The 20,839-nt window shown below is 39.1% G+C and overlaps 1 protein-coding gene across 1 annotated transcript in view; it reads left to right on the top strand.

The window, feature by feature from the left end:
* smc3 (structural maintenance of chromosomes 3) overlaps positions 1–20,839 on the top strand; it is a 99,135-nt gene that overhangs the window by 73,359 nt on the left and 4,937 nt on the right. The window contains exons 18-24 of the mRNA XM_048608754.1: positions 2,798–2,956; positions 3,593–3,700; positions 4,580–4,688; positions 9,377–9,624; positions 12,868–13,080; positions 17,333–17,503; positions 19,536–19,713. Coding sequence (XP_048464711.1) covers positions 2,798–2,956; positions 3,593–3,700; positions 4,580–4,688; positions 9,377–9,624; positions 12,868–13,080; positions 17,333–17,503; positions 19,536–19,713 — 1,186 coding nt within the window. The remainder of the gene's footprint in view (positions 1–2,797; positions 2,957–3,592; positions 3,701–4,579; positions 4,689–9,376; positions 9,625–12,867; positions 13,081–17,332; positions 17,504–19,535; positions 19,714–20,839) is intronic.

The raw sequence follows: 20,839 nt of genomic DNA, 5'->3' as shown, positions 1-20,839 counted from the left end.
TGGGAGGGGGAGTTGAAATGGTTCGCGACTGGGAGGTGCAGTTGTTTGTTGCGAACATCTGAATCAAGATTGTTTTCAACTGAGCCAAGACCACCTCCTGATTTGCAAGCCCCATGTAGCTGGCTGCAGCCAGAAATTACAACTACTGGGATTCAGTAAGGCTGGCAGCTGATAAGCCCCATCTTCACTAGATTTCAGCTATTAACTTGTGAAAATTCTAGTCCAGTCCAAGGTGGTAGAGATTGTAGATTTGTACGGTATTTTTGAAGGAACCTTGCTGATGGGTTGCATTGCACCTTGTATATAATTATAGTTCAGCAGTACTGAAATGATTTTCTAGTAGAGAATGGCAGAATTTTCCCTTCTCTGCTCTGATATACGCTATGTTGACAGAGTGCAATCATTCTGAAAAAAATCAATCTCTGTGTCATGAAAAAGTTTTTGCATTCCTTACCCAAATCTTAAATGATAACTTCAGAATCTTGCCATTAAGCATTGACTGCCTTATTTCCATGCATTTGCATGTCATTCAGGCTCCAACTCTCAGCATTTGTTTGCCACTTATAATCCTGCTCTCCTTCCCTGGAAAACTGGATGGGACAACTTCCTGATGTAAATCGGAGCAGGTGCCAAGCAGGTGCCAAACAGCTGCAGCTTGTCAAATGTTTGGCCTAGACATTATCCAACTGCTTCTGAACAGCATTATACCTGTATGTTCAATGGCCACCATCCTTCATGATCCTTTGTCACTGCAAGTTGGCATTGGCAAGCTGTGAGCCTCACCATATCATTTATGCCTGCTGCCAGCCCAATTCAGGCACCACTTAAGCCCTTTGGAGTTTAGGGGCACCTTTGACTTGCATACTTATGCCAGGTTACTTTGTCCATTGGGGCATACACATAATCATGATGCATCTGGTAGCTGTTGGCTTGCATTCTTGGTGCTCACTTACTTTACACTTATTTGGAACTGCCAGCTATTGCGCATTGTTTTCTCAACACATACTCAGTAACTTCGCCACTGATGTGTGATCTGCGTGCATCATGATGTTTTCTCAGCTCATAGGGTCCTTTGTGCTCTTGCAGTCTCTTGCACTGCTCTTTAGTGCAGAGGGTCAGGCATGCAACTTTTGACAGTGGGGAGTGTGAACAGTAAAGGGAGTAGATATGTTGTGTCAGTCAAGTGGAAGTAGTCCTTAATGGGTTGAAGATGGACTGTTGTTAGTCATGGGATACTGCCACAATCAGTCGAGAAGCCTGTCTGATTATACTTGAAGGGTTTTGCAATGGTCAGTCAAGGATCTGTATTCTCATAATCCAGGGATTGGGTCACGTCAGCCCTGCAGATCAGTGAAAACAGTCTGGAGCTGTTTGTTTTTAGGGTACTGTTAAAACCTCAGTTTGGGAGGTTTGCCAATTTGTACCGTAATGAGACAGTGAGGGATTGATCATGAGGGAAGAGCAATTAGGGGGGGACGCTTGAACAGGAGACATGATGGAGTAGGTGCTCCCAGTGAGTAAGAAACACAGCAGGAACGGTTAGCAGTTTGAGAAGGTGAGGTGGCTGAGAACCATTGAATTGAACATGGTGGACGTAGTAGTGAGAGTCTGTCAACCTTGGTGAGAGGTGTGTGTTGAGGCAGTTACAGCAAATGGTTGCCCCAAGAGTGTGAGGTAACAGAGAGAAGATGGTGGCACTTACCCTTGCAGAGCTTCCTGCACAACTGGGGATCCTGCTTGACTTGGGGCACAGCACTGATATCACTGAAGGCCTGCGTGACCTCTTGTCTGGTCAGCTGGAAAAATGACTGCCCTTTATCAACCACCCTCTCCATCAAGACCTCCAGGTATCTGTCCATGAAATGAAGAGCAAGCTTTCAATTCCTCTGGATCATGTCCTGAACATAAAGGTTCAAGCACCACAATATGAACAGTTATTCCAGACTTGCAGCATCTGAAGTGATGTGCAGCTAGACTTTAAATATGGTGTCATTATGAGTGTGAAAACCGGGTTCTGGCCTTGGTGAATTGTTCTGTCTCTCCAATCATGATTTCCCTGAGAAAGGCATCCAAGTTGCATAATTAGTGTGGTGGAGAGAGGAGGATTATATGAGAAAATCTGCTGTGGTATGTGGCAGACCAGGGTTCATTTGATTTGATTTCTTATTGTCGCATGTACCTAAATACAGTGAAAAGTTTTGTTTTGTGTGTAGGTAGAGGCACATCATAACATACAAAGATCATGGGGTGATTGAGCAGAGCGAGGAATACAAAGTTATGTCTGCAAAAGAGATGCACAAAAAGCAAGATCCACATTAGATTCTCACTCAACAAAACACTTGAACTAAAAATAGAGGAAAGTTCTGCCCAGTGGGTCAATTCTAGTACAAGACTTCCAAATCATGAAATATTTTATGGTGATTTCTGCATCAGTATTTCAGTCTGGAACATTGTAAAACACAAGTGTTTAGTTCATTTAGCAGCAGGTAAAATAATGGAATTGAATGAAGCAAAATGCACATTTAATATACAAAGAAATTGATAGTCTCGTTCTGAGGTAGGGTCACCAGAGTCAAAACAAAAACTTTGATTTCTCTTCACAGATGCTGCCAGACCTGCTGAGCTTTGCAGCAACTTCTGTTTTTGGTTTTGATAGTCTTGGCTATCATTTTCAGTACCATTTTAACTCGAGTGTGATACGCAAGTTCCTCTTGTTGAAAGTTTGAACTGTAATTCAGAAATTATGGTTATGACTAGGTAATATCTGTAATGCCAACTTTCTGTTTTGTTTATACAGCAACGGAGTTTGCAGAGTTTAGAGGCCAGTTTGCATGCAATGGAGTCAACACGGGAATCCCTAAAAGCTGAGCTTGGTACAGACCTGCTCTCTCAGCTTAGCTTGGATGATCAAAAAAGAGTTGATGCACTCAACGATGAGATCCGACAGCTCCAACAGGTATGATTTTTGGAGATGTGAGATCCCATTTTCTTCAGACTGCTTGCAAATTTCAGCAATTTAAAAAAAAAACTAAAACTAAGGTGAAAGGGAAGTTACTGTTGGTTAGAAAGGGAAAGTGAAAGCATTTTCTGAGAGGTCATTGCTACTTGAATTCATATCAGCAGAAGTACTTTTAATTTTAAAAGATCCATCTTGAAATTAATTGCCATGTTTAGAGAAAAGCTTTCATCCGTAATGAACAAAATGCCTGAGGCCATTCTTTGAATGTTATAAATGAGCATTCAAACAGTATTGGTATCAGAAGGAATGGTCAGAATGGTTTAGAAGTAATTGGTGATCCCTTACAAATCTGAAAATCTTCAGAGTATTAAAAAGAAGTGCAACAGTGCCTTGATGAGTGACGATGGTGGTTTGAGACAGTAGAAATTTTAATGTAGTATGTGTCAGGTCATGCAAATATGGATAAATAAAAAAGTATTGGTCTAGTGATTTTATGATCTAGTACCTTTGGATGACACCTTGGAAGATTTCTGTTGCTTCAAGGTGGAAAAGAGAGGATTTTTAATCAACATTATTCATTCACCTAATCTTGGCCAGATTCACGACTTTAAAAAGATTTGTTTGTCTCTCTAGGATAACCGTCAGCTATTAAATGAACGAATTAAGTTGGAAGGTATAATGACCAGATTGGAGACTTACCTCAGTGAAAATTTAAGAAAGCGCTTGGACCAGGTTGAGCAGGTAACGCAACTTTTTTGGTTAATTGTTAATACATGCTTGAGATTTGTACTGTAACAAATACTTAATTACATAATATTTCATATAGTTTGGGAAAAGTTTAATCCAGGCTAAAGATTTTTCTAAGTTTCAATCATTTTGACATATCTCCAAAGTCCTGTGCACTGATTAATGGATCTGATCTCTATTTTCAGCATGCCAACTGCCCATCTTTCAACGTTTTAAGTTGACATTTATCTAAAATAATGATTCCTGATCAGATTTAATTGACAGTCAATGTAACAGAAACTTTGACTTTTGAATAAAACCATATATAGAGTAACTATTAGTACCAAAACACATCACTGAATTCCAGTCTTGCTGATCCTTGAACGTGACTAACAGTAAAAATCAAAAGTGAACATGATGTAAGTAAAGTATATCAAATTTGATGACTTGTTGAATAACAGGGTGATTGCTTTTATTTTAACACATTAGTTTGGATTATACTGATAAATATGCGATTAAAAATCTCTTACGAATGATTGCAAGAGTTCTAAGTGAAATGATTTTTGTAGTTTTCAGTGGACTTAAAGTCAATGATGCAATATTCTATAATTTGCCACTAATTAGTAGTCACGTTTAAGAGGATCAGAAATTTTTGCTGTAGTAACTTAGATTGACTGACTGTGTTTAATTTTAGAGGTAAGTGAATAGTTTTACAGTGAGATATGAAAGTTTTATTACACTTCCCATGAAAATGCTTGATCCATGTTTTGGTTTGCTTTATTGTAATAAGAGCAGCTGTGCGGTATGAGAATTTACCATGCCTTTTTCCAGTATACATCAAACAAGAAGGGTATTGCACTCAAATTTAATTGGTTGCATGTTTCCTTTACTTAGGAGTTAAATGACCTGCGAGAAACTGAGGGCAATACTGTTCTAAATGCCACAACATCTGAACTAGAGAACATTAATAAACGGGTGAGAGAGACTACAGCACGTGCAGAAGGTTAGAACTATTGCAATTTATGTTTTCTGATTTGTTTTCATCAATGCTTAAAGTGTGACTTTCACACCTAGTTGGTTTTTTGCTTTAATTGAGGTAGAATCCTAACTTGCTTTCTAAAAATAAAGTTGAATGTTGCAGCAGGTTAGATTTTAGGAGTTCAGCTGAATTCAACTTTGATTTATATGGCATTTGTCAGAATGTTCCTTGGGATTCATAATTAACGAAGCGCTTTTGAAGTGTAATAGAGAAAATGCAATAGCCGCTTGATTGCGGCAAGGCCCCAAAACTGCGGTGTTCATGACCAGCTAATCTGTTTTGGTGAAGCAAATACCGATAAAGCTGGAGAAACTCGGCAGGTCTGGCAGCATCTGTGGAGAGAGAAACAGAGTTAACCTTTCGAGTCCAATATAAGTTGACTTAATCATTTTGAACTTGAAACATTAACTCTCAATTCTCTCTCAGCAGATGCTGTCTGATCTGCTGAGTTTCTACAGCTTTTTCCTTTTTTCAGATTCCCAGCATCTGTAGTATTTTGCTTTTATCTGTTTTGGAGATGTGGTTGAGAGATAAATATTGGCAGGGCACCAGGAGGATCTCTTGAGGATGTTTTGACATTTTCAATTGATCTAACCTCAACAGGTAGACTTCCAGATTTGCACTGCCATTTTGTGAAGAATTTCTTTCTGACATTAATATTGAAGTCATTAGTATATAAGGAACTGTTTGTCATTATTTTATAGCATCTTCTGTGCATATTCGATAAGGTGCACCAGTATAAGTGTAGTCATTGGGATACACCTGTGCTCATCAACAGTAAAACTGCTTCTGACTTCTTCAGGTTGTGTATTAGTTACGTCACATGAATAATTTACACATGACTGGCAAATTATTTATGATTAATTAATATACAAGTTTTTGAGAAGATTTGTAGCTCAGGTTGTGGATGAGATTATAGACTCGCTTACCGAGCCGGTGTTGGATTGTCTACAACAAATTTTATCTGGTAATTTTTCCACTGGAGCAACATAATCTAATGCAGTTCTTCTCTCACCTGACTTCCAGCAGGTGTCTGTTATATAAGATCAGGAGGCGAATGTTAAACAAATATTGTGTGACCCTGCATATTTGAAGGTGCGAGAAAAGTCTGGGACTGAGGAGAATGCGAGACTTCAAAGTGAAATATTGGAGAAATTTGAGGTTGAAAGCTGACAAGTCCCCTAATGGACATAATGATCAACATCTGATGATTTTAAAATAATCTATGCATCGATTGTGATTTTCCAAAATTCCCTAAGCACTTGAACATTTCTTTTGGATTGGATGGTAGCAACTATACAGCTTCTATTTAAGAAAGGAGGGAGACTGAAAACCAGGAACAACAGGCCATTTACCCCAACGTCAGTCAATGGCGGAATCCATTATTAAGGAAGCAATAATAGAGCAACTAATAAACTGCTATATGATTAACTAGAGTCAGCAAACTATTATGAAAGACAAATTATCTTTAATAAAGGAACACAGCAGGCCAGGCAGCATCAGAAGAACAGGAACTGTTCCTGTTCCTGTTCCTCTGCTGCCTGGCCTGCTGTGTTCCTCCAGCTCCACACTGTGTTATCTCAGACTCCAGCATCGGCAGTTCTTACTGTCTCTTATCTTTAATAAATGAGGTTTTTGTTTGAGGATGCAAACAGCAAGATAGTAATATATTTATATTTCTGCAAGGTGTTTGAGAAGATGCCACATTGAAAGTTGTTGCTTGAGGTAAGGGCTCATGGCTTGGGTGTGTTTTTTTAGTGTGGATTGTAATGCAGATTGAAATTGGCAGGTATGATGTTGTGGGCATCTCTGAAATGTAGTTGCAAGGGAATCCAGACCAAGGGTGTGCACCCTATCAAAAGGATAGGTAGATGTGCAGAGGGAGTGGAGTTGCCTTTTTAGTAAAAAATGAAATTGAATCAAAAGCAAGAAGTGAAATAGGGTCAGAAGGTATAGAATCTGTGTGGGTAAAATTGAGGAATCGCAAATGAACAACTCCCATCAGGGTCTTTATGTGCGGGCTTTCTAGCAATAGTCAGGATGTGGGGCAGAAAAGGCATGTAACAAAGGCACTATTACAGTAATCGTAGGGGACTTCAATATGTAGGTGGACTGGGAAATTCAGGTTGGTAGCTGGTCCCCCAGAAAAGGAATTTGTAGAAGGTTTACAAGATTTTTTTTGGAGCAGCTTGTGGTAGAGCCCACTAGGGAGCAGGGATTTCAGGATTTGGTGATGTGTAATGAGGCAGACCTGATTAGGAAGCTTAAGGTGAAGAATAGAATTCACCGTGCAGTTTGAGAGGGAGAAGCTGGAATCAAATGCAACAATATTACAGTTGAGTAAAGGAAACTACAAAGAGGAGCTGGCCAGAGTTGACTGGAAGGGGCTCCTCACGGGGAAGAAGGTGGAGCAGCAATGGCAGGAATTTCTGGGAATAATTTGGGAGGCACAACTGAAGTTCATCCCAAGGAAGAAGAACCATACAAAGGGGAGGATGAGGCAGCTGTGGCTGACAGGAGAATTCAAGGACAGTATAAAAGCAAAAGAAAAGACATACATTGTGGTGAAGATTACTGGAAAGCCAGAGGATTGAGAAGTCTGGAAAAGCCAGCAGAGGATAACTAAAAAACCAATCAATGGGAGAGGATGAAATATGAAGGTAAGCTAGCAAGCAATATGAAAGAAATACAGACATAAGAGAAGGCAGGAGAATGAGGTTGAAAGACATTATCAGCCATGATTGAATGGAGGAGGAGACTTTAATGTGGTGAATGGCCCAATTCTGCTCCTATGTCTTCTAGTCTTTCAGATAAAGGATTTGTTACAGAGCATGAAATTTGAGTAAGAATTAATTGGCCGTGTTCATATTGATGGACTCCTAACGAGATCCTGCAAGGATCAGTGCTCGGCATCAATTATATTACTGATTTCAAGAAGGGATCACGAATAATGTATCCAAACTTATTGACAGTACAAAGGTAGCTGAGAAAGTAATCTGTGAGGAGAACATGTAGAGATATAGGTAGTTAGGTGTATGAAGAAAAGTGTGTCATAATGTGTGGAAAATGAGGTAATTCACTTTGATAGAAGGGCAGGTTCTTTTAAATGTTAAGATTAAATATTGGTATTTAGAGAGGTTTGGGGGTCCTTGTACAGAAAGTAGAAAATAAGCATCCAGATACAAGAAGCAGTTAACAGTTAGGAAGTTAATTGGTATGTTGGCTTTGATTGCAAGGGAATTGGATTCAAAAGTTTTGAGGGTTTTCTGTGGTTGTAGAGGACTTTGGTGAGACCACATCTGCAAAATTGTGCTCAGTTTGCTCTCCATACGTAAAGAAGCATATATTTACTTGTATATGAGGACCAATGAAGATTCACTAAATTATTTTCATTCTGGAAATCATTGTCTTACAGGGGTAGGTTGGGTGAAATAGACCTATGATCTCTAGAGTTTGTAGGAGTGCTTAGAATGGAATGTACAAATTTCTGAGATTATTTGACAGGGAAGATGTTGAGATGCTTTCTCCCTCGTCGCAGAATCTGAAACAAGGAGATGTGCTAAGACTAAGGGAGCAGTCATTTAGGATTTGGTTGAGTTTCTTCAGATGATTGTGAATTGTTAGAATTCTCTACCCTGGAGCACTGTGGACACTCAAGCCTGATCAATGTATTCTTGGGCTTTGAGGAAATTGAGGGATCTAGGAATTGAGCAATAAACTATGGTGAAATTCACTCGTAATCTTATTGAATGATTGAGACGCTGTATGAACTTTTCGTATGTAGGGATTGTATTTTGGGGGTGGCTCAGGAATTACAGCTCCCTTGTGTTACTGTCTGAGACCATCAAAACTGACAAACCAGAGATCATTTTTAAAGTAAAATTGAATGATCTTGAGTGCGCAGATGAATAATACACAAGATACAATTTGTGATGTTTCATTGCCTAAATTTAATATTAGTTATAGAGTCATAAAGTATCATAGCACAGAAAGAGCCCTTCATCTTATTGTCTATGTCATGATTATCAAGCACCTATCTACACTTCTCCCAATTCCCAGCATTTGACTTGTAGCCTTGTATGCTGTGAGTTTTCACATATTCATCTAAATACTTCTTAAATGTGATGGCTCCTGCCTCGACCCACCCTTTTTTAGGCAGTGATTTTCATGGATAGAAACATTTTTCTTTAAATCCCCTCTACACCTCCTGCCCCTTATCTTAAATCTATAACTCTGATTATTAACCCCCTCCGTTAAAGAAAAGTAGTTTCTTGTCTCTCCTATCCATGCCCCTCACCATTTTGTAGACCTCAATTAGTTGGATGAACACTTGGTTTGCAATACAGAGTGATGCCAACAGCATGGGTTCAATTCCCGCACTGGCTGAGGTTACCGTGAAGGACTGTCCTTCTCAACGTCTTCCCCTTGCTGAGAATGTTGACCCTTGGGTTAAATCACAAACAGGTGACTCTCTGTAATGATAGAGCAGCTTCAGATTCAGTAGGACTGTGTAAACTTTACCTTTACCACACAGATATTGCATTAGGATAATTAAATGCTTGAAGGATTCACTTAAGGTAAAAAGTGTATGTTTGTATTTTTTTAATCTTCAAAAATTAATTCTTCACTAAAGTAAAAGATGTATGTTGCAGAACTGGACAGTTTGATAGACAAAATAGAAGCAGAAACCAAAGATCGACAAAAAAGCATGGATCGGTGGAAAACAATGGAGAAAGATCACATGGAAGCCATCAACCATGATACCAAGGAGCTGGAGAAGATGACAAACCGGCAGGGTATGCTGCTGAAGAAAAAAGAGGAATGCATGAAGAAAATCAGAGAATTGGGCTCATTGCCGCAAGAGGCTTTTGAAAAATACCAAACGCTGAGTCTTAAACAGGTAATACCCTTGGATAGTTGATCCTTTCTCTTAAAGGTGCTCGATTAGAAGTGGCTTGATTTTTTTTAAAGTTCTGTCTTGCTGAAAATTAGGGAATTTGCTGAACTTGAATGGTTTTGCATATAAATTATACATGCGACAGAATGTGGCTTTAGTACTCTGAGGTGACTGATTGCATAAGTTAAACTTTGAAGTAAGAGAGTGATTCGTTCCTTGAAAGTAAGTAGAATGTAAGGAGCACCCTCTGCAGGTTAACTGAGGCAGCAGGTACTTTGTGTTACACACTACAAATTGTAGCACAGAAGCTGCCATTCAGCCTAATAGATCAATGTCAACGTTTATGCTGCACATGTTCCTCTCCTCCACCTTCTTCTAACCTCGTCAGGAATCCCTTTCTTTCCCATGTGCACATCCAGCTTCCATTTGAATGTTTCTTTGAAGTGGGCAAGCACTTGAAGAACAAAAGGTAATACTGGGCAAACATAGTGAATGGGACTAGCTAACTGGATCTTGCAGAGTGTTGGCACGGATGCAATGCGCAAAACATGCCATTATCATTCTTGCTATTGAGCTCAACAATCTCCCGAGGTGGCGAGTTTCACATTCCAACCACACTCTGGGTTTAAAAGAAAAGGTTCTCCTAAATTCCTTATTACTTTCACTAGAGACTATATCTTATATTTATGACACCTATTACCAGTCTTCCCTGCAAGTGGGAATATCTTCTTTACAACAACCTTTCTACATTCTTGTAGATTTTGTTAGTTTTTTTTAGAGGAAGGAACTCAGTCTGTTCAATCTTTGCTGATCTGTGTTACTTCTGTTGAAGTGTCATTTTCATAAATGTTTTTCGTATCTTCTACAATGTGTCTCTATACTTTTAACAACCTGGAGACCCGAACTGTTTTATTTGGTGAAACCTGCAGTTTCTTAAAAGATTGTTAGGGTAAGAGTATGATTTGATTTCATTTTTCTCTGAACTTCCAGGCAGAATATTGGAACAAGAAATATTGTGTGTCAATTGTGCTGCTGCTGGATCAGTAAAAGGGGGAGCTTCACTGACACTAACATTCTTGGGAGGATGCTGCAGTGGTGTTGCATGGGCAGGGTTGGAGGGTTATAGCCTTTTAAATCATAGTCAGGATTTTGTTTTTTGTGTTGCCACCCTTACCCCTTTCTTTAAGAAACATCAATTCTGACAGAACTGGTCAGATAGCTCATTGTCTGAGCTGATGTGAGAAGAGCAAGTTTTGGAAACCAGGTGCTATTGGCCTCAAGTACTTGCAGTTATACTTTTTCTGTGCCAAGGCAAGACATGCCATAATGGAGCTATACTTGTTTGTTGCTAGGATATGTGTCCAGTTGAACTATGCCTTCCCTAACTACAATAGTAAATACTTTCTACACACTAAAATTACACTTGCACTGAAAGCAGGTCCTTGGCGATTTCAAGCAGCCCGTTTTCCTCTTTTTTCTCAATGTAGAAAAATAGTTACAAAATGTATAATTGAACCTGACTTGCTTATGCAGTGACGTACTGTGTTTCTTAGAAATATGCCAGATTATTTCACTGAATAACTTGGAAGCAAAGTGACGTATGTAGATTAGTTTTTTTTCTGCATTTTTTAAATTTTCTTTTGCAGTGTGGGCTGATGATTTCATTGAGAGGAGCAAGTTTGCAGAAGCTGCTGAGGGAGTTGAGATAATGTCTAATTGAAATGACCTTATCACTGAAGCAATGACTGTATTGCTGCTGATGCTAATTTGGTTCCCTTGTACATATACTTGGCGAGTTTTCCTGATGATGCTATCAGCACTGCTCAATCAAAAATATTCTAAGTAATCAATTGACAGAAAGCAAAAGATCTGATTCTAGGAAATTAGTTAATTTTAAACTAGGAACAAAGACGAATTGCTGGAAAAGCTCAGTCGGTCTGGCAGCATCTGTGAAGAAAAATCAGAGTTAACGTTTCGGGTCTGGTGACCCTTCAGAATTGGTTTTAAACTAGATTCTTCTACATTTTTCTTCAAATATTTATTTTGCAGTTGTAATTTTGTTTTGGAAATCCACCATAAAGACTTACAAATTCTCTATTTCTATTTATTAAACATTGAGGCTGATGCATTGAGACAAAGGAATTTCTTCAAGGCATTCCATCCTGTTCTGATAGCTACAATTTTGATAATTTATCCTATTGAAAGCAAAATTTCAGAGACGTTATGACAATGTAAAATTCAGAGCGACTGTGTTGATGCATAGATTTGTTAAAACAACATGATCGTATTCTATATTCTTGTGATCCTTGCAATTTCAAAGAGATCTACTGGATGTTCTAGGATTTTTTGGTTGGGTTGAGGTAGAAATCATAATGGTTATTTGTGTAAAAGAAATTCAGAAATTGTTTTTGAAACCTGGTTTTATTTCTTTAAGCATGATTTTCAAAACTGAGTTTCTTTATATGTAAAATCTGACAGATCTCTCTTTTGTTGCCACTTCATTTTAAAGTGGTTTGAAAACGGTTGTGATTTTTACTAATAAGACATAAAATGTCTAGTTCTGGTGCAGCATCTACTATTTATTACACATCTGTAATCTGTAGTAACATAATGCATAATAATATTGAATTTAAATGAGATCACCTACTTCTCAAGCATAGAGATAACTAAGCTGTTTTATATAATGCACATACGCAACAAAAGTTCAAAATAACAAATTGCTGATTTACATACTTTTCAGTTAATATCCATTCCATGTGCACCTTTTTCAATTATCAAATATCAAATATTCCTATATATATTTCTGCCAAAATATTTCTCCACACATCATTCTACATAGATTTTGTTTTGCCTTATAATGTGTATAATGTACTCATAATATGCTTTGACTTTTTGAGAACTAAAACATGTGTCAGTCGGCATCCAGATAACTAGAATTGCTTTAGGAAGTAATGGTTAGGTAATGCTTAACAGAATCCATTCTGTTGAAAGCTTCATACTATCTTAAACTGCAGTTTTATATCTACTTTCTGGAAATAGTTTTGAATATAACTGAGTTTATTCTAATTTTTTTTCGGTTACATGTGACATTTGTTGTCTGCCATGTGGATGTCACTGAGACTGTAGACTTTCAGTTTGACAGCACTTGTAACCCATTGTTGATCTTGAATCGACAAAACTTCTTTTGCTGGTCTGCCTTTTCTAAGAAAATTTCTACTGTTTTTGTTTTCCATTTGCTTTCTACAGCTGTTCCGAAAGTTGGAACAATGTAATCAGGAGTTGAAGAAGTACAGCCATGTCAACAAGAAAGCCCTGGACCAGTTTGTGAATTTCTCTGAACAGAAGGAGAAACTTATGAAACGTCAGGAAGAGCTTGATCGTGGCCACAAATCTATTATGGAACTTATGAACGTACTGGAGTTGAGAAAGTATGAAGCCATACAGCTTACCTTCAAGCAGGTAAAAATGTGGTGTAAAATTTAACTAGTTTATTGAAATGAGTGAAAACTAAACCGCAGTAATCACTTTAAAGTTTAAAAATTTGTTTTTAATGTTCACATAGATTAGACTAAAGAACTTCATAACACCATAAGAAATAGGAACAAGAGTAGGCCATTTGTCTCCTCAAGCCTGGTCCGCCATTCAATAGGATCATGACTGATCCGACATTCTTCGTGTCCACTTTCCTGCCAATTCCCCTGTGGATCAAAAATCTAGCAATCTTGGCCATAAATATCCATAAGGATTCTGCCTCCCACAGCTGTCTGTAACAAGGAGTTCTAAAGACTCTCGACTCTCAACCCTCAGGAAAACATTCCTCCTCATCTCACTCTTAAATTGGTGACCCTTTATTCTGAGATAATGCAGTCTGGCCCTAGAATCTCCCATGAGGGCAAACATCCTCTCAGCATTTACCCTGTCAAGCCCCTTAAGTATCCTATATGTTTCAGTTAGATCACCTCTAATTCTTATAAACCACAGCGAGTAGAGTCCCATCTTGTTTAGTCATTGCTCATAAGATAATCCCAAAACCAGGGATCATCCTAACGAGCCTTCTCTGAACTGCCTCCAATGAAATGATATCTTTCCTTAAATAAGAAGACTACACCAGATGTGGTCTCTCCAACACCTTGTACAGTATTTCCCTGCTTATTCTCCAACCCCTTGAAATAAAAGTCAACATTACATTCGCTTTCCTGATTGACTGCACCTGTATGCTAGCTTTCTTGTGTTTTGTATACACGTACCCCAACTTCCTTTGTATTGCAGCTTTCTACAGTTTTTTTTTCTATTCAAATAATATTCTGCTCTTTTTTGTTCTTCCTTCCAAAATGAACAGCTTAGCATTCTCCCATTTTATACTTCATTTGCCAACTTTTTGCCCATTTACTTAACTCATGACAGTAGTTAATAATTTTGTTGACCTTCTGGATTACATGTTAGTGAAATGTACTCAAGTTGTTTTACTTGTAAGTGGTGTTTATGCGAGCACCTTGTGTAAAGCGTTTGAGGAGAATTCTATATCTTACTCTGGTGAAAAGATCATTGGAAACAAACTAACCTTAAAATCATTGGTGGGGGGAGAGGGGAAGCTGTATCCTGGCATCATCTCAACTTTGCATTTTGCTCTATTGTTGCCAGAATTATACTGCCAGAGTATAAAGCTCGCTGTAAATGTATTAACTTTTAAACTAATAAACTTCCAATGCGTCAGTGAATTTGTTCAGTGAATGGCTTAGCCACTGAGATCCTATGTTCAACCACTGATCTCTGCAGTATTAGCTGACCTCAGCTGAAGTATTAAATGTGCTGAAATTGGCTGTAGTGTCCTGCACTAGGAAAGGAAAATTGGCCAAAATTCATTCTGTCCAATACCGACCAATGATTAAACACTGGATGTGCAGTCTGGTGGTATATTGGTAATGTTTCTGGGCCTCTATTTTAGTGGCCTGTACTTCCAGTTCAATGAATCCAGAAAGAGAAAGCTGCTACTTGTAAGATAATAACAAAAATGCTGGATTGTCGTAAAACTGTTTTTGGTTCACTGTCCTTTCGTGAAAGTGGCCTTATTTTTTAAATTGGGTCTGACTGACCTATTTGTAGCTCTAGACCCCACAGCTGAATTTGTTGACTCTTTAACTGCCTTCTGAAGTGGCCTAACAAGCCCTGGAATTGTATCTAACTACTATAAATGATCAGACAGAAGGACCTCCACCTTCTAAGGTACATGAAGGTAGACAACAAACGTGGGTCTTCTGATATCCGTAGAGTGCAAATGAATGAAAAAGATTACATGTAATGAGATTGGGCTCAGCTGTATTTGCCCATGCATGAATAACCTATTTATGTTTATTGTTTGTGCTCAGTCATAAATAAAGGCCTCTTAGTGAAATTATCAGTTTGCACCTAATGGAAAAAGAATCATTCCTATTCCTTTGGGAGTGGGAACTGGAATGTATTTTTTTTTTAAATCAGAAGATTTCTAATCTTTATAGTCAGGCACTTTTACAGTTACTTTCACTGCCCTTTATTTGAAAGCAAGCTTGAACTGCTGCATTATATTATAGATAAAAAAGAGGTGCTAAAAAAAGCTGACAGCACACCAGGTAGAGAAGTCACCAGGCCTGGATGGGGGACATTCTAGATTGCTGGGAGAGGTAAGGGAGCAAATTGCAGAGCCATTGATAGAAATTTTCCAGGCCTGTCTGAGCTCATCATTAGTCCTGGGGGATTGCAAATGTGACACCATTGCTTAAGCAAGGGGCAAAGGATAACCCAGGAAACTACAGACCTGTCAGCTTGACATCACTAGTGGGAAAACTGATGGAGACTATAATATGGGATAAGATAAATATACAGTTAAAGGAAGCTAACTTAATACTAGATAGCCAACATGGCTTTGTCAAGGACAGGTCATGTCTGAGAAGTTTAATTGAGTTCTTTGACAAGGTGACACAGTCAGTGGATGAGAGTAGAGTTGTGGATATTGAATGTTTAAACTTCCGGAAAGCATTTGATACAGTGCCGCATGGCAGCTTGGTTAGCAAGTTAGAAATGTTTGGGATTGATGAGTCCTTGGCAGCATGGATTAGAGGTTGCCTAAAGGATAGGAGACAGAGGGTAGGTGTAGATGTGCATTCCTCAGATTGGAAACGAGTTGAATGTGGTTTTGGGATCAGTGTTGGGACTTTTGCTTTTCTGATTTATATAAACAATTTGGAGATGGCTGTTGAGGGCAAATGTCTGAATTTGCAGAAGATACTAAGCTTGGTAGAATAGCGAATTATGAGGGTGATGCTGAGCAACTGCAGAAAGACATTGACAAGTTGGACATTGGGCAGACACCTGGCAGATGAATTTCAATGCAGAGAAATGTGAGGTAATGCATTTTTGTAGAACAAACACAGAGACAATATTGGATCAATGGGATAGCAAGAACTGCAGATGCTGGAGTCAGAGATAACAATGTGTGGAGCTGGAGGGACACAGCAGGCCAGGCAGCATCAGAGGAACAGGAAAGCTGAAGTTTCGGGTCGGTCAGCATTCCTGTTCCTCTGATGCTGCCTGGCCTGGTGTTCCTCCAGCTCCACACTTTGTTATCACTGGATGAATGGTACAACTTTAAGGGGAGTACAGGAGCAGAGGGATCTCGTGGTTCAAGTGCATAATTCTTTGAAGGTGGCCAGGCAAGTTGAAACAGTTGTTAAGAAGGTTTGTAGGATCCTTGGGTTTATAAATAGTGGCATAGAGTGTAAAAGCAAGGAAGTGATGCTACACCTTTAGAAATCACTGGTCAGACCACGTTGGAGTGTTGTCAGTCCTGGGAACCTTATTGAAGCATGTTAAAGCCCTGGAGAGAGTTTAAATGAGATATTTCTAACTGGATTATTGTGTGCAGTTTTGGTCACCATGTCCTAGCTATGGAGGGAGTGCAGAAAACTTTTACCAGACTGATTGGATTGATTCCTGGGTTGGCAGGACTGACGTGAAGTGAGATTGTGGATTGGTTAGGACTATGTTCACTGGAGTTTATGAATGAGGGGGATCTCAGAAACCTGTAAAATTCTGGCATGATTAGACAGGGTAAATGCAAGATGGATATTCCCAAATACTTGTTTGAGGGGTGTGGTGGGGGTGGGGGTTGGCGGTGGTCGGGTTCTGGAACCAGGGATCCCAGTCTAAGTATATGCGCTAACCATTTAGGTTGCAGATGACAACTTTCTTCACCCACAGAGTAACAAACCCTTGGTACTCCATTGGCAGAGAAAGCAGTAGAGGCCAAAGATTGAATGTTTTCAAGAAGGAGTTCAATATATTTCTTAAGGGTAGGGGGTGAAACCCAGGACAGGGAGTTGGATGATCAGATTGCACGGGGAGTAGGCTTGAAGGGATGAATGAACTATTCCTTTTTTTCTATGGTTTTAGTTTAAGTTAGAAAATTTTCCGTGCAGCAGTCTTTTTATTGATGCTGCAAAGTATTTGGACTTAAAGGCCACGTTTCACCAAATTTCATTGTATTTAATTTCCCAAGTTTATTTTCCCTGGGACCTATTCCCGTGTAGAGAGTTAATGTTGCTACACACTGCAATTTTTAATGCATTTACTTCATCCGTCCATAAATTTGAAAAATCAAAATGTATGATTGCATCTTATTTCATTTCCTGCCAATGAAATATTCTTACATATTAAATCATGATGTTGCTGTGACCAGGTGTCTAAGAATTTCAGTGAAGTATTCACAAAGTTAGTTCCTGGTGGTAAAGCATCACTGGTTATGAAGAAAGGTGATGTGGAAGGAAGCCAGTCACAGGACGAAGGTGAAGGTAGTGCATCTCAGAGTAGTGTCCCATCTGTTGACCAATTCACAGGAGTTGGAATTCGGGTAAGTAATGGACTTTATTGTGTTCTGTAGTTTAATCCTTTTTGGTATTTGCAGTTGTTTATTTATGGTTAAGTGTCTGCTGTTTTCTAAATTCAATTATTGAGAAAGGTTAGCTCAATATTTAACACATTTCTGTTTACTGTATTGGCAGGTGAACTAATAATTCAGTTTTATAAATTAAAAATGAATCATTTATTTATCTACATGGAGATATTAACATAACACTGCCAGAAATTTAAAGTTTTCGAGAAGAATTGTAGCTCAGGTTGTGGACGTGCCCGCCGAGCTGGTGGGTTTGTTTGCAAACGTTTCGTCACCCTGCTAGGTAACATCATCAGTGCGCCTCTGGTGAAGAGTTCGTGTTCTGTCTTGCTTGTTATCTATATGCCTCAGTTTGCTGGGATGGTTGGAATTACTTCCGGTTTTGTTTCTCAGTGGTTTGTACACAGGGTCTAATTCAATGAGTTGTATAGTGGGGAGCATATTTGGGTCCAACATGTACATGTCAATTTTGTGATTATCAAACGCACAAAACTAGAAGAAACCCACCGACACACAAACAACATCCTTACTGGGATAAAATTCACAAAAGAAGAGAACAATAACCGACTACCCTTCCTGGACATAATGGTAGAACACAAAAACAACGGAGAACTCCAGACTCGGATATATAGAAAGACCATACATACAGACCAGATACTCAATTACACTAGCAACCACCCCAACGCCTACAAACAGAGCTGCATCAGGACATTATTTACATGAGCTGTAACACATTGCAGCAACCCAGAACTACGCAAAGCAGAACAGGAACGCCTTATATGGAGTCTTCAAAAGGAATGGGTACCCAAAAAGCACAATCCGCCATTACCTCCAAGACAGACCACAACAGGAAGACACAACACGACCAGACTCACTAATCACCCTTCTGTACATCAGAAATATTTCAGAGATGACCACAAGACTACTCGGACCCCTAGGTATCAGGGTAGTCCACAAACCAACAATAACCCTACAACAGCTGCTGACGAACGTAAAGGATCCCATACTCAAAACCAGCAAAACTGGGATAATATACAAAATACCATGCAAGGACTGTGAGAAACACTACGTAGGCCAAACCGGAAGAAAATTAACTGTACGGATACATGAACACCAACTAATCACCAAGACACATGACCAATTCTCACCTATCTCCCTACACACGGGCAATGAGGACACGAATTCGACTGGGACAACACATTGATAATCGCGCAAGCCAAACAGAGACATGCCAGGGAATTCCTGGAGGCTCTGGTATTCCAACTGGAGCTCCATCAACAAACATATTGAATTAGACCTGATATACAAACCACCGAGAAACAGAACTGGAAGTAATACCAACCACCCCAGCAAACCGAGGCGCATAAATAACAAGCAGGACAGAACACCAACTCTTCACCAGAGGCGCACTGACAGTGTTACCTAGCAGGGTGACAGAATGAAACCCACCAGCTCAGTGAGCATGTCTACAACCTCACTGCCAGAAATATGACCATTGTTTCTGTAAATCAGATTAGATTAACCCAAGGCTCACTTGTGATTGGAATGGAAATATGCATCAGCTTATTGTTAAGTGTTAGATTCAAGACTTTATAAGATTATCTTCTGGGATGCTTGAACCCCAAAAATTGCGTGATTTCTTATTGACTATAAGGCAGAACTCATTTCTGAACATCTGATAGTTGGCTAATCTTTCCAGATTCTTCACTGCCAGAATTGTATTTTGCTGACGACCTCTAGAAATATCCCCAAAATTAACTCCTTCGGTTTAGTTTTGGTGATGGCAACTTCATATACAACATTAATTTAGTGCACCCCTTGACTTGTTCATTATTTAACTTCTTATTTAACTCCTTGACAATTATGATTAGGTTGTCCAAAATATACTGTTTGTAAATGCTTTGCATACCTGTATGGTGCTTGGCAGATTTTGCAATCCCCTCAAATGTATGTTGCTCTCTATCTTAATTCTCTTTGTTTTGTTTGGCAGGTGTCTTTTACAGGGAAACAAGGTGAAATGAGAGAAATGCAGCAGCTTTCTGGGGGTCAGAAATCCCTCGTGGCACTTGCTTTAATCTTTGCAATTCAAAAATGTGACCCAGCTCCCTTTTATCTCTTCGATGAAATTGACCAGGCCCTGGATGCTCAGCACAGAAAAGCTGTTTCAGGTAAATGTTTCTAAAGAAAAGCATTTTGTGATTTTTTAAGTTAAGAATGAAGCTTTTTTGAGAATGTAGCTAGTAGAATTGATCAGGGATAACCAGTGGGATGTGTTATGTTTAGATTTTCAGAAGGCTTTTGATAAGGCCTCATAAGAGGTTAATGTGCAAGGCTAAAGCTCATGAGATAGGAGGCAATATATTGAATACAGCTTGAGAATTGATTGACAGGAAGCAGAGTGGGAATAAATAAATAAATCTTTTACCATGTGGCTAGTTGGGTACCACAAGGATCGGTGTGCAATGCTTGGCACCAGTGTTTCCTCTAAGCTGTGTAGCTAGAAGTCAGGAGAGGAAGACTGGAATGGGTGGGAATGGTACAATGAGAGGGAGAAGAGGGAGGATGGCTCCAAAAGAGAGTGAACAGTGTTATACTTTTCAAGAAAGGGGAAATCGGTTGTTTGCAGCCAGGGAAGCTGGAAATCATCTTTCCGGACTTCCAGGAGCAAGAAATGGGAGTGGAATGTGCCTGCTATTGTATTGAACCCTCTGACAGTTCTTAAATTTAAGCCCAAGACACAGTGAAAACGGTAGTAGCTGCTTAAAATCTTCCAGCCTTGTGATCTTGCTAGTCTGCAGAAGCTGTATTTGGGGTGATTTTTTTTTTTGTGTGTAGACATATGTTAGTTATTTTGAAAATAAACTTTTGTTACTAACTTATGCATGTTGTCTTGTGCCAGTTAAAGTATTGTGAAGTCTTAAGGCATTAAACTTAAAACACCCAGACATAATGAATGCATTAATGGAAGATTTATCATTATTCAGAATATTGATGTATTACTCTTCTTAAGATATTTGGACTCTTGCAAAAGTATATTTGTTGCTACTATGTGACTGCATCACTGAATGAGTTAGTGAGAACTAAAAAGTGGCTCCATAAAATCAAAAAAGAGCCTGCAAGAAAGTCTCAAGAAGACCTGTTGATGGTGGAGAATTTTTTTTATTCTGAGCCTCACTAGCTGGGCCAGCATTTATTGCCCATCCCTACTTGCCTAGAGGGCAGTTAAGAGTCAACCACATTGTTGTGGGACAACAAGGTGCAGGGCTGGATGAACACAGCAGGCCAAGCAGCATC

Source organism: Rhincodon typus, chromosome 20 (assembly GCF_021869965.1).
Source record: "Rhincodon typus isolate 14 chromosome 20, sRhiTyp1.1, whole genome shotgun sequence".
NCBI classification, from domain to species: domain Eukaryota; kingdom Metazoa; phylum Chordata; class Chondrichthyes; order Orectolobiformes; family Rhincodontidae; genus Rhincodon; species Rhincodon typus.
Note: the sequence above shows the minus strand (reverse complement) of the source record. Positions and strands in the feature narration are given on the sequence as shown.